Raw genomic sequence first — 17,836 nt, 5'->3', positions numbered from 1 at the left:
TAAAGTTTTAGTATTTTTCTGATTTAGCCAAGTAGTCTTTTCTAGTTTTGTTTTGGACAAGTTTCATTGCAAATTTTCATTTTATTCCAATTCTCATATAACTGCGGATAATAACTTTTTGTTGATTTTCATACATCTTATCGTATTCTTCCCCATTCTTCAGTTGTATTCCTAGTCCATAAATAATTTCTTTTTCGGTGATTTGTATGATTCAAAATACTTTCAGATAGCTTTGTGGTTTCGTACGGCTCTCAAAAATAGTGGTGTACTTAGTGTCACATACAATGTTTCATCAACGGTAATTACATTAGTTCGTTTCAGTAGTAATCAACGAAGTTTATTCTCGCAGCGTTTCCTCGTCTTTTTTTACACATTTCTACATTATTAATTTATGAAATAGATAATCTAAATTGAACAAAAGACGACACGCTTAATGGACATCGACGAGAATAAAATTCATGATATGAACTTGTTCCATAATTATGAATTATACAAAAATAAAAAAGAAATCGCGGACTTTAATTTCTGCAAATGGAAAGGTGGAAATTCACTTTTTTGATGTATGATTATTTTGACAAAGTTTTCAAGATATATTGTCATTTGGTCATTGGAATTATTATATGGAATCCTGTCTTACAGGGGACTGGAAAATTGAGCTCAGAGATGTTTGCTCACAATACATTAAAACTTCTGCAGGTGAGCACAGTCAGGGAAGTAGAAAACAGGGAGAGAATTTCAAAGCCTAACTATACCACAATCAGCCGGTCACGGAGGTGTGACCGACAGACGTGTTATAGTAAATGTCTTAAAGCGGTCTCATGAAGACATGAAGATGGGCCAGTCATTAGGGTCTGAGTAACAAGAAGAAAATCATACCTGAGATGTTAGTTTTGGGTGTGGCTCCTTTCCTTTCTCAAGATGATCTCTTCACCCTGGTGGCATTCTGGTGGGAATCTTCATTTCTTTGTCCTCAGGGCCGCCTTTCGACTTAAGACATTTATGAAGGAATTCATGGCAGACACAAGAAAAATGACACGCGACACAATTGTAATATACAAAGGTATAACTAACTATTTTATTTTACATTAGAGATACAATATATATTACAAAAAAAACAATTTACAATTAATTTTTACAATAGGCTTTTCAAAGCTAACTAACCTACCCTAACTAGTGTTGAGGGAGGGGGTGGCCCCCCTCATTTACGGAGAGACAGTCTATGCGTCCTCACATCATGGTGGTCGTGCAGGAAAGAGACAGAAAGATAGCAAGGGGATTATGGGAAGGAATTTCTTTGTATCTCTACGCTCATGGACAAATTACCACCCGTCCATGCTGCAGAGTGTGTTAGAAACAGTGGCACAAGGAAATAGTGCCACATCCCTCCCTATGCTATCCGAAATTTATGAGTATTCATAAATTTCAGAAGTCCCTAATTTTCCGTGAATGGTGCGTCAACCGGCCGTCAGCAATCAATGTCCCCATGCTCTACGTTCCATCAGGAACTCAGTGAAGCAAGTTATCTTTTTCCACCAGGCTCCTGGTAGACTGGTATACTGCTTCAAATACCAGAGAGGGTAATCATCCTCGCCCTCCATCGAGGCAATGGCATCATGATTTCAGTAACTGGATTTACACTTTCTTAAGCAACCAGTATAATATTTTTTAACAAAGCCGGATTTTACGTGAGTTCATCACGCCGACCTATACGTATTTGACTAAGCCGGATTGTACGTGAGTTTATCACGCCGACCTATACGTATTTCACTAAGCCGGATTCTACGTGAGTTTATCACGCCGACCTATACGTATTTCACTAAGCCGGATTGTACGTGAGTTTATCACGCCGACCTATACGTATTTGACTAAGCCGGATTCTACGTGAGTTTATCACGCCGACCTATACGTATTTCACTAAGCCGGATTCTACGTGAGTTTATCACGCCGACCTATACGTATTTCACTAAGCCGGATTCTACGTGAGTTTATCACGCCGACCTATACGTTTTTTAATTTAGTCTGCATAACATTATTTTCGTAACTGGATTTACGCTCCCTTCAGCAACCAGTATAATGTATTTTAACCAAGTCGGAGTTACGTGACCTCATCACGCCGACCTATATGTATTCCAAGTTATTACTTCAGTTACTGGGCTTACGCTCTCTTTAGCAACCAGTATAATGTATTTTAGATAAGTCGGGGTTACGTGACCTCATCACGCCGACCTATATGGATTTAGTAAAACCTTGGTCTTCAGAGGTTCTAATCCAATTAATTCTGTTAGAGCAAGGAGTCTGCCGCCGAGCGACCAATAAAAACTATCCACCACGGAATATTTATTAATTATATAAAGAATTAACTAAGAAGGGCACTCAGCCTTCATGAGTTAGAATACTCAATTAGGGGGAAAAAAATTTCCAAAAATAAACAATTCAGAAACCTGGTATACATTAAATCAATGAAATAGGGTGTTAACATTTTTTTTTCTTAAAAAGAAAACATTTTTAAAAAATCATTTCAGAGCACCTCGGTCACAATTAGAATTTGTTTACACAATGCAAACGCATTTCAGTTATTACATTCATAATTAACTTTTTCCCAAATTTCAGGGTACATTTAAAAAGTATATGTATTTTTTCAAAACTTGATTTACAAAAGATCATTAAAATTTAATTCCAAAATTTAAAAATTATTTCAAGTATTTTGGTTCATCGTTAAAATCAATTTATGTTAATTAACTTCTTTCCAAAGTAATTCATTTATTATTATAAAAACCAATCTTCTCAAAAGGTCATAAACTTCGAATAGACCCATTTTTCGTAATACAATTCAAAAATTATTCCAAACATTTGGTTCATTATTAAAATTAATCTTCCGAAAAGATCATAGAAAATTCATTTTGAATCAATTTACCCTTCACAATGAGATTCAGAGACATCCCAAAACTTTTTCATTTCGTAATTATTATTTTTAAAATTCAGTGTACATTTAAAGTTATTTAATTGATTCTTAAAAATCATTTCTTCTTTTAGACCATTATCCAGGTCATTTCGAATTCAGAAACTTTTCATGTTAATTAACTTTATTTTCCAAAGTAATTATTTTATCATTTAAAAGCAATTCTTTTCCTAAACTCACTCACAAGGATTATTTCGAATTAATAAACTCCCGCCACACCTGGGAGTCACATTAGTTAACAACCAGTTCTGTATAGTTAACAGCTCGAAAAAATTAAAATTTCAATTTAAGAGAGATCTTTCTAGACTGAGGAAATCTTTTTTTTCTTAATAATTAATTCAATTTTACGTATATACTCCTCAGTCAATATTTCAGGGACCCCTATCATACGGTCCAATTTCAAATAAACCTTCAATTAAAGAATTTGCTCGAATAATTCTTCCTTAAAATCATCTAGAGTTCAGGAAAATCTCTTTCGTTAGTCAAACAATATTTCCTTAGAAATTATTAAAAATTCAGAGAATATTCGAAATGTAATAGCGTAATTTTTTCTTTAAGAAAAACTATGAACATTTCAGAGAACTCTCAAAAAATGAACGTAATCATGTAACAGTTGGCTTTTCCAAACACTCGAAGACTTCAAAAAAGTACTTTAAGTGCTGTTTGAATAATCGTCTCAGTTTTTATTTTTAATAAAAAAACAATTGAAGACATCATTTAATGTAATTTAACGAAGCATAAATAATTTTGTTCTTTAAACTTGGTAGAAAAATTAAAAAAAACTCCAAGTTAATTCGTTATTATATGCCCTCCTGCAATCAGCCATGGGGGGTTTAGCTATACAATCATTAAAACGCAAGAGTAGAGAAAGAGAATGAGGGGAAAAAGAAGGGGATAGAGGCAGAGCGATGCCATTACACACCCCACCACCCTCATAACACCATTACGTAATAACAAATAAAAAATCTTCGACGATTTTAAAAGTCACTCTCTCGTCCTCACAGGTAAGGGAATGAGAGAGAGATAGAGAGAAGAAGAGAGAGAGAGAGGCAGGTAGCGTTGTTCTACCACCCATCCCTTAACAACCTCACAAACACCATGACGAGGTCATCTTAGCTTATCTTTCCCATGTGCGGCCATTGTTTTAAAAAATGAGTGACAGGTAGACATTAAACATTTCTACGAGTTTAAAAAAAATAAAATAGAAAAAATCTTGTTTTTATCAATTTTGTAAGGCGCTCACACAAAGAAAACTTCGTATTATGTAATCTAAATTTTTAGCGATAATATTTTTTCTTTCCCTTCTTTTCTTTTTTTAACAGACAAAAAAATAAATAAAAAACATTATCAAATCAAAAAGTCCCCTTATGTTTCAGCGTAAATTGGTACCTAACCTGAAAAATAAACACATCAACTGTTCATGGAATAAAATGTAATGTAAAAGTTCTATTTTTTTCAAATCTGAATCTAACACTTGCAAAGTCAAAAGAATTTTTTAAAAAGTCCTATATTTTTATAAACCTGAAATAAAGATCAGATAAAAAATGTTAGGTATCCTTTATTTTCTTTCCTTTTTTTTTCTTTAAATTTATTTTTCGAGCTTCGTGTTTGAAGGATTTTTTTCTTTTTTTTTTTTCATGTAATAACAAGATGCATAGATATACACACATATAGATATATATCTTGAGAGAGACAGAAAGAGAGAAAGCGTGAGAGAGAAAGAGATATTGCATATTCTAGAGACACTTTTTTCTCATCTCTGTTTTTTTTTTTGTGTGGGACACATTTCTTACTTTTTTGTTCGAAGGGTTACTTTCAATACTCTTTTTTTCTAAATCGATCTTTTGTAAACTGTTTTTTTTTTTTTTGTAGGTGCAAGACAATTTTTTGTTCAGGTTCTGAATTTTCCTTTTTGAGTGCGTTTTTTTTTTTTTTGTGCGCGTGTGTACTGGTCTGCCATTTTTTTTTTTTTTTAATTTTGCCAGAAATAGTTTTTTTCCGTTTTTAAAGACCGTGGACCATTTTTTTTTATTCGATTCGTCTAGTGGTCGTTATTTTTGGTTGTGCCGTGGGTTTAAGAGTCGAAATTATTTCCATGCTGGGAAACAATATGTCTTGGTCATAGTGCATCATTTATACTGCGACACAGATGCGACGAGATCCGTCTGGTAATTAACCAGGGTCAATCCTGAGTCTTAAGGCAACATTTATACCACAATCAGCCGGTCACGGAGGTGTGACCGACAGACGTGTTATAGTAAATGTCTTAAAGCGGTCTCATGAAGACATGAAGATGGGCCAGTCATTAGGGTCTGAGTAACAAGAAGAAAATCATACCTGAGATGTTAGTTTTGGGTGTGGCTCCTTTCCTTTCTCAAGATGATCTCTTCACCCTGGTGGCATTCTGGTGGGAATCTTCATTTCTTTGTCCTCAGGGCCGCCTTTCGACTTAAGACATTTATGAAGGAATTCATGGCAGACACAAGAAAAATGACACGCGACACAATTGTAATATACAAAGGTATAACTAACTATTTTATTTTACATTAGAGATACAATATATATTACAAAAAAAACAATTTACAATTAATTTTTACAATAGGCTTTTCAAAGCTAACTAACCTACCCTAACTAGTGTTGAGGGAGGGGGTGGCCCCCCTCATTTACGGAGAGACAGTCTATGCGTCCTCACATCATGGTGGTCGTGCAGGAAAGAGACAGAAAGATAGCAAGGGGATTATGGGAAGGAATTTCTTTGTATCTCTACGCTCATGGACAAATTACCACCCGTCCATGCTGCAGAGTGTGTTAGAAACAGTGGCACAAGGAAATAGTGCCACAAACATATTGTTTCTTATCTTATCAACTTTTTCGAATCTATGTGTACAGTAATACAAACCCGTTTTTCGAGTTGAATAAATAGGTTACATTGAATAAAAACACGAAAAATATATCCAGTTTGGTAGAAAAGTAACTTATCTTGCCTTTAATAACATTTATTTGTTATATATTGGTTTTTGACATCTTTTTCGAATCTATGTGTACAGTAATACAAACCCGATTTTTTGTCAGTTCAACAACGATAAAAGAAATAATAATAAAAAATAAAATGTGTTTATATTATGCATATTGTTTCGTATCTTATCAACTTTTTCGAATCTATGTGTACAGTAATACAAACCCGTTTATCGAGCTGAATAAATATGTTACATTGAATAAAAACACGAAAAATATATCCAGTTTGGTAGAAAAGTAACTTATCTTGCATTTAATAACATTTATTTGTTATATATTTGTTTTTTGACAACTTTTTCGAATCCATGTGTACAGTAATACAAACCCGAAATGAAAAGACCACGAGTGAACGCGCGTTTATATAAAAATAAGTATTTTTAAATTTTATTTTTCTAGCTTTAAAAAAAAGTTTTAAAATTTTATCAGCCGGCATAATTTATTTTTAAATATTGAAAAATTTCAGGAAAATTAATTTTTGCTAGATTTTCAAAACATTGTTTTCGTGTTGTGTGTACGTGTCTGCGGCTAGCACCAGAATGGCGGCCGTGATGTCGTAGGTTGGATTGTTAGATTGTGTAAGTTTCGTATTCTTTTAATTTGTAAATAACAAGTTATGAAAAAATTAAACCCTTCCAGGATGGACAATAAATAAAGCCATAATATTTTATGGTAAAGGTAAGAGCGTGGGAACCATAGTTTTTTAGGAGATGTGATTATTGGATTAACCAATAAGAAATCGTTTGTGGCACACATATCTCTGTTTATATATATATATATATATATATATACGTGTGTGTGTGTGTTTGTGTGTGTGGGTGTGTGTGTGTGCGCGCGTTTGTGTGTTATATTTTTCGGATTTTGACTGAAAACAGTTATTGAGACGGAACGAGAACATAAAATGCATAATCAATTACGCCATGCCTAAAATGTTTGCTTAAATAAAGAGGTAATTACCTATATATCCCTCACACACACTCACGTACACACAGAAACACACATATATATATATATATATATACGTATATATATATATATATATATATATACATATATATATATATATACAGAGTGACCAAAAAAAAGCTAAATGGAGGACATATAGAATATATGCTGCATACCTTAATGTTTTGATGTAATGGTGTTAATATAATAAACTAGTTATGACCAAAGTTTCATTTCATTCCGAAAAAACACTAAGAAAGAGGGCCTACTTAGATTTGGGGCCTGTTTTTTGGGTCACCCTATATATATATATATATATATATATATATATATATATATATATATATATATATATATATACACACACATTAACTTCTAAAGATCTCTACTAAGGAATGCTTATGAGTATATTCTTACCCCATAGTTAAGCTTTAAAGTAGATACTTACTGAACGTTGTTTTATACACGGATTTAAAGTTGTCTATAATAGATAGCAACCATCTGTCTCTTTCCCTTGATAGGAGATAGTATTACAATAATTAATACATAAAAACTTTACTGTTAGTTATTATTATACAAAATACAAACATCCGGATTCCTAAAGTAAGCCGAAGCTATCTCCCCTCGTAAGAAGTCTGACGACAACAAACATCCTTAACATCTAAAATTCCATAGCTTCGTATCTACTGAAAACATACAATGTATGCTTAATTATACCTAAAAAATACGCCATAACTTATACATTTTCCACTTATACTTGTGCTGAACTGTTCTCTAAATCAAATATTGTTACTTTTGTCTATATTTAGCATACATCGTATCTTTCTGTCCTCTTGAATACTCACAGTTTGGGCAGTAGCTTTTAATTCCTAATATCAAGTTAATCATCTTTAACATATTATCTTACTCCATAACATATAAGCTATATCTAAACCATACATTATCTCCTCTTTCTCTCTCTCACTCTCTCAAACTAATCCTGTTAAAAATTTAGTTGTCTCCACATCATGAATTCCTACTGATGCCCGATTCTATTAACAATGGAAATGGAAAGCATAATAATGTCCTTTTCAATCACTTCGAGGAGTCTAACTATCCAGTACATATATAACCTTCTAAATAACAGATATATAACCTACTAAATAACCGATTAGCACTAACTACCCATGCGGGGTCGCATAAATACGTGGTTTAGGACCCAGTCGCGGGACGAATCCTCTCAGTGATGATAGACCCGTAAATCTTTCCAGCTCATCCGTCTGAAGCCAAACCTACGGAAGGGAGACCTCTTCAGTCCCGGACGGCAACATTTCTAGAGCTGGTGACTAAAAAAAATTACCGGTTGGCAAAGCTAAACTGCTTAAAGAGAAGATAGGCACTGCCTATAGCCAGGCTTTCCTACTCCTTCTTTGCCTATTAGCCAGGCGTAGAGGTACTATCAGAGAGACTCGACAGAATCACCCAGCGGTCAACCTTGTGCCCTGACTAGGACAATAAACGTCGTATTCCCCACTCCCGCCACATCCCATCCCCCTAAAATGGACACTGATAAGGGGGGGGATACAGTACCATAAATGCCGGTACAATTTGACTGGCATGATTTTGGCTGATGGGTTGAGGTTATCAGATTGACAGTTTCTGGCTGCTCGATCAACAGTTCTTTAATATTGGGCTTTTTGTAGTGCTATGTCGCGGATAGAAAGGGACCCTGCACTCATCCCCGGTAGGGTTTCCTGAGGCCACAATTCCATAGGTGAGGAGACATCTGATTGTCTACTTGTAGTGCACGTCTGATATTCTGCACAATCATTTGTCCAGCACCCCCAACTCACCCTAACTAATACCTTTAATCAAATTAAATGAAATTACATCTCAATCTAAAATTACGTTAAAACCAAGACCAAAGTCGAAGTAAACCAACGTGCCTCCTCCCTTAAGGTTTGCATTTACGAATATCTTCGGGCTTAGAACTAACTTCGATGATGTTGAAGCATTTCTCATAGTAAACACCCAGGATATCTTAGCATTAAGTGAAACTAACCTAAACTCCCCCATTCCCTCTAACCACTTTCACATGCCTTGTTATCTCCCACTCTTCCGTAAGGACTCAGACACACATATTCATGAGCTTGGAATCCATATTTTAACACCCTCTCCCTAACTAGAGAAACAAGACTAGAATCAGAGGGCCAGGCCTTTATGTGATTCAGACTAAATATGCAACATAATATTAGTTATTTGTATTTTCTCTACCACTCCTCCTCAACCAGGACCGTACTGTAATAAACAAAGACTCGGACAGCATATATATATATCACTCTCCTACGATACTAGCTCACAAGTACATGTATTTGATGGATTCTCCACTTGCACAGACGTAGTTGGTAGCACAACACACGTCATCTCTATATCTCATTCACTGTCACAGACGGTTACATTTCCGACACGTTTCCCAGACCAGGAAGATTAGCATGCCTCATTTCGAGATCTATTTGTGACCACAGTTCCCGATGATTGTATAACAAATGCCCACATCCCACTCGGAAATGCTGATCACGCTGTGTTAATGGTAGAACTCGCTCTAAATTATCAAAGAAGACCCACTGCTCAAAACAAAACATTATTAAAAAAAGGCTGACTAGGAAGCCATCAGGGATCTAATCAGATATGTCTCATGGGGAAATATATTTTTCTTTTCCAGCTGAACAGTGCGCAAATGAGAGCAATGAATGGTTCAAAACTGCAATTGAAGCACATGCTCCCACATGAAAATTCTATAGCCAGCTGCACTTTTCCCAATGGTTTACTTATACTTGTGCAGTTGCCATTGGTCAAAGACAGCACGCATATAGCAAATTCAACCAACATAAGTCCAGATAAAACTAACATAGAATATATAGAAGCTAGAAGTAATTGTACGAGAAAAATAGCGACCGTTAAGACAAAATACAGTGAAACCACAAAAAAAAAACGCATCGACGCACAGAAACTAGACACTCGGGATTTTTGGAAAATTTACAACAGTGTAGTAAATAATGGGCAGTCAAAGATTTCCCCACTATCAAACGATCATGGGGTTGCTTGCACAGCAACTTAGAAGGATAACCTGCTCACCAGTCGGTTTGGCTCAAACTCCACCTGGGGCACGACACACCACTCCCCTTGACTTTCCTTTGCGGAAAGACGCCACACTAGATGATTTGAAAATAACCCCTTCTCAGGAGGATGGTATCATAAAAAAACCTAGACACCTCAAAAGCATGTGGGCCCGATCTCATCCCGGGAGTGCTATTAAAAATATGCTCCGCAGAGGTTCCTCCAGTTATCTCAAAATGTTACAAACATGCCTTAACGAATCTTGTTTTCCTGACTGCTTGTAAACCGCTTCCGTGGTACCTGTTTTCAAGAATTCTGGCGAAAGAACTGATCCATTAAATTATCGCCCCACTAGTCTTCTCCCGCTTTTCACCAAAATATTTGAGTCCTTAATTAATCAAGATTTAGTCCCTCAGCTTACATCTGCTGAACTCCTCAACTACAATCAATATGGATTTAGGCAAGTCCGTTCCACAGCATATATCCTAAATGTAATCTCTAAACGCATATACCGTTCACTGGAAAAACATGGGAGGGCATAGCAGACCCCCGCATTATATCTTTGGTTTTATACAGGGTATAGCACATTGGCCTTCTAAGGAAAATTGGATCATATGATATCACTGAAAGAATACATAATGTAATTAAATCCTTAAGTAAGAGAAAAGTCCAGCTTGTCCTGGACAGTCTTGCATCTAAACAATATGATATAAATGCGGGAGTACCTCGGGGGTCTATCCCCGAACCTTTATTATTCCTGATATTCATAAATGACTTCCTGATAGAATTGTTTCTGAGATGAGTATATTTGCTGATGACACCACGCTCTATAAAAGGCACGAGTGGAAAATAAATAAATACATATCTAAGGAAATTGCAGAAACACTAGAGGAAGACCTCTAAGCTGTAGGGTAATGGGGACAAAAATGGATAGTCACATTTAATGCTGCCAAGACTAAGCTTGTTTCCTTCGATAATTATAAGGCACGTGCACTACCACCAATAGCAATGGCCAAGAACACATTCCCCGAAAATACTTCCTTGAAACTCCTCGGCTAAACGTTTACAAGGAACATGAAATAGAATAAATACATTGAGAACATTGCCAAGGATGCTGCAAAAAACGTCGACTCTCCCTACGTGCTAGAAAGCTATTACGTCTGAAAGTATCCTGTACATCTATAAGGTCACCATGTATGGAGTATTCTTGTTACATTTGCGCTGACGCATCTGCTACTTGTCTCTCACTCCTTGACAGAGTTCCAAAGAGAGACGCTAACCTGATAGATCCTGAACTGTCATCTTAACTTCAGTCTCTGCCCCATCGACAGAATGTTGCATATCTCTGCTAGTTCTACAAGTACTTTAATGGTGAGTTCTCTGACGAACTACGAGAACGTGTACCCCTTAACGTGAATACACCCGACAAACCCGAGAAGCAACTGAATCCCACCCCTCCACAGTAGAGACCACTAGGTGTAAGAAAGCCTTTTTCTCCAATAGTTTCTTCCCCAGAACTGCTAAACTTCGGAATTCCCTTCCGCTATTCTGCTTTCCCAACTGTACTGACATGCAGAAGTTCATGTGTAATGTTAACAGATATATTGCTACTTATCTTCCTTCATATAACCCATGACAACAAAATTTCACTCTGTTTTATTGCATGGATGGAAGTAAATAATATAACAACTGTTACAATCATTCACTAAACGGACTAACAAATCACAGTGTATCAACCCCTACTATGTGGATGGATGTGTGTGTTGATTAGTTAACCAGACTCAAACCTAAATGTTACGAGTTATATAATTCACTTATTGTTAATTATTAATCCATCTTTACATAAAACAGAAACTGGTATTTACCCACATGGTTCCAATGGTTGTTTCCTTTATCATAAGGTTGGAAGGTAACATAAGTGGAAAAGTTACATCTGAAAATAAATGCAAATATATTTCTATTAGTTAAAAAAAATATTTCATGGCTTCTCTCTATTTTAAAATTATATAAAGTAAATTAAGAGGGTTTTTAATTCCATTGACGAATATGGCTTTCTATATCACACCGCTGTTCATAATGAATTTGCATCTAGTAGTATTATAATTTGTTTTGTTTCCTTTCATTAATTATTATATTTTACTTGAACCGACAGGTACCAATATCAGAAATAACGCTTATTTTTTCGAACGAGTAATAAATAGTAGCACCGTCGTAACATCACACGCAGACAGACACACACACACGTATATATATATATATATATATATATATATATATATATATATATATATATATATATATATATATATATATAATGTGGCCCCTTAAATGTAGCCCAGAAAAAGTGGTAGCCCAGCAGAACGTTCTTTTATTGTTTAAATTACCTGTAGTCTTATCATACATGATGAAATTGCTCCCCGTGGACGTCTATTCATGTATGGGCTCGTTTAACAATGTTTACAAATAATGCCTGTAGATCTTCTTTGGTGGTTTTCCTGAAAACTTTGGTAATGTATTTTTTATTTCGTCTAAAATGAGGATTATTTGTATAAACTTTATGTTTTAAAGTTCCTCAACGATAAAAATTAAATGATGACAAGTACAGGGAACATGGTTGCCAAAAACCTTTGCTTATTGTTCTGATAGGCTTCTACAATCAGTAGTCGCTGCAGCAGCGAAAACACCATACTTAAACAAATTTTAAATGTTGATTATAAGAAATTAGGAAGCTTTATCTTAACAAAAAATTTATTAGAGAAAATTGGGCAACCCTGCATATATATATATATATATATATATATATATATATATATATATTCTTGTCACGATTAAGAGAATTAAGGATACAGTACATGAGTTGATAATATTATTATATGTCCGAAAACACAGTGATGTAATGTTTTTTGTTGTTGTTTTTACGGCTGTGTTAATCTGAATATTTTTATTATTAAATAAAAAAAACCTCTCACAGTATTCATCAATTTAAAACAATAGTCAGTTTTCGGTGACTCTTTAACATATATAACATTACTAATCACCTGTGTTATTCTGAGTAATTATAAATACATTTTCGTTTATATATTATTATATGTCAAGAAAGTAACAATTAAAATTCATTAAATACAAGTAAAGTTTGATTTTAATAATACATTGATTGACGCCCACATATTACAAAACACACATTAGATGTAATTTAAATCGCATGATTATAAGCATAGTCATTTTCCAGCATGTTATCAATAAATTTTGATCCAAGCTCAAATGTGTTTTTACGTTTTACCCATATCCGAAAACATAGTTACGAGATGCTTTGTGTAAGATTTACATAAACAATGAAATATTTCAGTATTTAATATGTGTATCTATCTATCTATCTATCTATCTATCTATCTGGCGAAATATACAAACATATATATATATATATATATATATATCCCACGTTCTTCGTGTTTCTCTGTCTCTGTCTGTCTGTCTCTCTCTCTCTCTCTCTCTGTATTCGCTTCCCTCACTTTCACTTTTTTTTGCGTCAACGTCGGAGAAATAGAAACTCTGATTAAGTTGGAGACACTGTAGCCAACATGCCAGCCAACTCTTCAATTGCTATATTGAATTGTTAAAATAAATAATTCTATTTTTAAATAATACAAAAAAATGTGTTGTCCGCATATTACACAGCGGTTTATCTCTGACCATAAATATTTCTGCCCAGATAATAAACTCTCAGGAAAGAATTAATTACATAGTATGATGCCTAGAATCCAACATAAGTCTGGATGTAGCCGACGGCAAATATGTCCTTGATTTAAAAGAGATGTTTCTTTCGTTTATGGACTATCAGTTTTACCTGTTAAACACACGGACAGCAAACTGTTATGTCCAGGACTTTTCAATCGTCCCACAAACTTCCCAACGAACCAACACACAACTTTACTCTTCCCAGCAAGCGATGATAACATAATTTACACTAACGTCAAAAATTATTTCTTCAACCCTATACTAAAATGTTAGATAATATAAATAATCTTTGGTGCATTCGAAATAAAAAAAATGTCTCAAAATGTGTTCTTTTTAGGAATAAAATGACCGATATTTTAAATCATGCCAAATATCAAATGAGATTACAATGATATAGATACTTAGGGGCGTAATATTTTAAATATCGCAACTATATATACAATGATATGTTAAAAATAGTTTTCCGATTTTTTACAGCAACTATAAGTTTCTATATACATTAGCGTCTTTATTTAAACGTAGATTTATTTTAAATAAAAAACAGAAGACGTTAGCAAATATTATGTCTGTATTCTGTGAAAAATGAGGAAAACAAGACGCTAACATTTGCCTAGACTCCAGAAAAGTCAAATCTGGCACCTTAAAAACTAATATAATGATTAGATTTAAAACTTATGATCTGATAAATGTCTGAAGAATCGCATTAAAAAAATTAATAACGAGTCAAGAGTCATCAAGAGTTAATGGTTTAAGTATTTCGTATCATATATAGTTTATTCATGAAGATCATTTATAAATAAAAAAGCCAAATGAAATTAGATGAAATAAAGTATTATTATTAATGTATTTGTATACAGTATCTCTTAGTAACAGACAACTACCAGAAGAAAACACAAGTAAATATAATTTTAGCGTATTTTGTACTATATTATACATAAGAACTTCTGAATATATCTAGTACGGAATTATCGATTTATCCATTAAAAATATTGAATTGCGTAAATACATATTGAGAACGTCTCAACATGTGTGCATTACATAAAGAATAACGTTTTTAATTACACCACAATCAAATAAGTTTTATATTTCATTAATTAATTCAAGAAAGTGTTTTATTTGGATTTATGAAAACAAAGTATGTAAATTAATATTTCTCTATGTTTTAATACGACTTGTTTTTTATTTAATTTAGAATTTTTAATAAACTATCCATAATTATTCTTTATTTCGCGAAATGTGGGTATTATTTGTTTATATATGGACGGGAAATTGGAAACAAACTCGAGATTATTCATGTCTTAATAATTAAAATGAAACTTTTAACGTAAACCTCTAATTCAGCAACGGTGTGTTGATTATGCGTCGAAGAAACCATAAAATAAATTTTATTCCATTAGCGATTCCTTGCATATTAATTTATTTGATGATGTTAGTGTTTTTAAAAGGATAGCGTAATCATTTGTTTGGTCCGTTAGAATATCTGAAGAACACGTGAATATTGAAAATTGTGTGTTTTCTTTTTAAGAAAATGGCCACTAAAGGTAACCTGATCAAATTGTTCACGGTAAGAGCTTTCTCCTCTATATTTTTATATGTAAGAAACCTTTTCGATCTACCTCGTAAAAAAAGTGATGTTTCCCAAAAGTCACTAAGAGACAAATATTTACGTATTAGCATTCATTGCTTCTTCACTCACGGATTTTATATCTTACATTGTGTTTTTTTTCGCATTTGTGTATTACAAATGTAATCCACAACTAAATAAGAAACATATTGAAAATAGTCAATTATTAATAAACTTAAATATCACGATTACACAACACGTTGTAACAGAGGACGTCATAAGGAAAATAGAACGAGTAATAACTTGACTCTTTATTTGATGCAATCACAATAATGTTCGGATACTATCATCAGAAACGTCATCGTGCACACGTGGTTTTCATGTTTTTTTTCTTTTTTCATTATGGTGATGTCACTTAACACACAGCTTGTAATTTTCACACAGCAACCATGCATTTTTACAGAAATATGGAGAGAATAAGAGAGAGAGAAAAACGGACAGAGAAAGGAGGTAGTAGAGAGTAATTTGGATTATGTTTGTTTAATCATTTTGCAATGCAGTGTGTCTAGATTAAAACCGTCGAAGTTTAGTAGAGGGAACAATACCAATCCATGCTCGTTTATATAAGATCAGGCATTAATAGTTGAGAATACTATTTCGTTTTTATCAGACATTTTACACCTATTTCGTAGAATGTTATATCTCGTAACAGCTTGCTATATACCAAGTATATCTTTGCTAAGAGTCCTTCATCGATCATTAAAAAGAAATTAATAATACAAATCTTGGAATGATCAAATATAACCGAAATCAAATAAAATTTGTGGTAAAAACTATTTGATGCAATGTTGAGATTTAAAGAGGTTAGAGATAGAGAAAACTATGGGATTTGACTTTTCACCTTTTCAGTTTTACTGACTTTCAAAACTAAATTTTTCCTAATGTCGAATGTAAGACAAATAGGTGTTCTCACAGTTTTTCTACATTATATACATATATATATATATATATATATATATATATATATATATATATATATATATATATATATGAACCTTGATCCAATGGCTATCAGTTGAAGATGGTATTTGCTTTTTATATCGCATGTTTACTTCTATAAATGAAATTGTATATTTTCTTATTTGTATTGTTTGTATTACTGTTCTCATTTTGAATGCTCTTTTCATAACGTTTCTGTCGCTGTAACTATCGGCCTTTTCTAGGTATATCTTGACTACTTTGGGAATCCTTATATGAAGTACGAGAATCTACGCAGACTTTCATTGGAAACTCCTTATTTAATCCACGAGTGTAACATACCCTCTTTCCTTCAGCCCTGACTGAATAGAAGTCCTAACGTATTCGCAATTATATTTTCTGATGTCACCCGCATTGAGGATTGGACTTTGACTTTCAAGAAGAGGGTAACTTGCAACTGAATTTACTAATCTCTTTATCCAAAGGTCCTTGCGTATAATTCTTTTATAAATACAATTGCGAATTGATTAGGATTTCTGTATAAGTCCTGACTGACACAATGCGAGCATGCTGGCCCCGATGACTAAATAAATAATTACGTTCGAAATTCGATGCGGATTTCCGAGTTCGATAAAATGATTCACAGGTTTGACAAAGTGATCCTCATGAATGTCAAAAGATACATCGACTGGTATAAGGCGAAACTAACAGTCAAGGTGAGAACAGTAATGAAAAAATATGCATAATTAAGATTGAAAAACATAAAGTTATATTTCGTAAAACGTATATATATATATATATATATATATATATATATATATATATATATATATATATATATATATATATATATATATATATATATATTCAGAATGTGAGAGATTGTATATAATAAATTCCACAGCCAAACAACGTCGCGGTTTGCTTGATCTGTGTTGGTTAATAGAAATTCTTGTGTGCAGGGCGTTTGCTCAGTTGGTAGAGTGCTTGCCTTGCACGCAAGAGACTTGGGTTTCGATTCCTGAGTTCGGATGTTTCTAACTGATGAGCCGAAATGAGGGCGAAACTCGAGTCTTGGACTTCCAGTTCTTTGACTGGCATGGCTCGTGTGGGCTGCGACGTTGTTTGGCTGTGGAATTTATTATATATACTAGACCACCCGTGACCCGATGGGTCAGTACGTTATATTAGCTATGGAATTCATGTATGAGCGTGACACTTGTGGCATAAAGATAATAGTTTTTTTTTTACATAACAGAAGCATTTCTATGAAAGTATATTAAAATGAAAAAAAAGAATATAGATAGATTTCTATGAGTCGTTCTGTTTATTATAATTGTTATTTTTTTTTTAATTATAGTTACTGAATAATAAGTGGTTGGTCATACTTATAGGTAAATATGCACTGAACAGGTATCATAATCCTTATTATAGTTAAATTCAAATTTTGATATATCATCTTTTAAATGAAATTGTTAGTTGAAAGTACAGAATAATAAAAAAACACTCTCCACATGTTAATAATGGCTTTTTAAATAGAAAATGAA

General features: G+C 33.6%; 1 protein-coding gene across 2 annotated transcripts in view; it reads right to left on the bottom strand.

The window, feature by feature from the left end:
- The window catches only part of LOC145276826 (bactericidal permeability-increasing protein-like), a 139,287-nt gene that overhangs the window by 1,346 nt on the left and 120,105 nt on the right, over nucleotides 1–17,836 (bottom strand). Inside the window, exon 14 of one of the 2 annotated variants that reach the window (XM_080128176.1) lies at nucleotides 11,878–11,945. In XM_080128176.1, the coding sequence (XP_079984302.1) occupies nucleotides 11,878–11,945 (68 nt within the window). Of the gene's footprint in view, nucleotides 1–11,876; nucleotides 11,946–17,836 lie in introns of those variants that run through there. The other variant, XR_013868036.1, reaches the window with a different exon arrangement.

This window comes from Euprymna scolopes, chromosome 5, assembly GCF_053919585.1.
Source record: "Euprymna scolopes isolate OS-2025 chromosome 5, ASM5391958v1, whole genome shotgun sequence".
In the NCBI taxonomy this organism is placed as follows: domain Eukaryota; kingdom Metazoa; phylum Mollusca; class Cephalopoda; order Sepiida; family Sepiolidae; genus Euprymna; species Euprymna scolopes.
The sequence above is the reverse complement of the archived record's forward strand: the minus strand, read 5'-3'. Positions and strand labels throughout refer to the sequence as shown.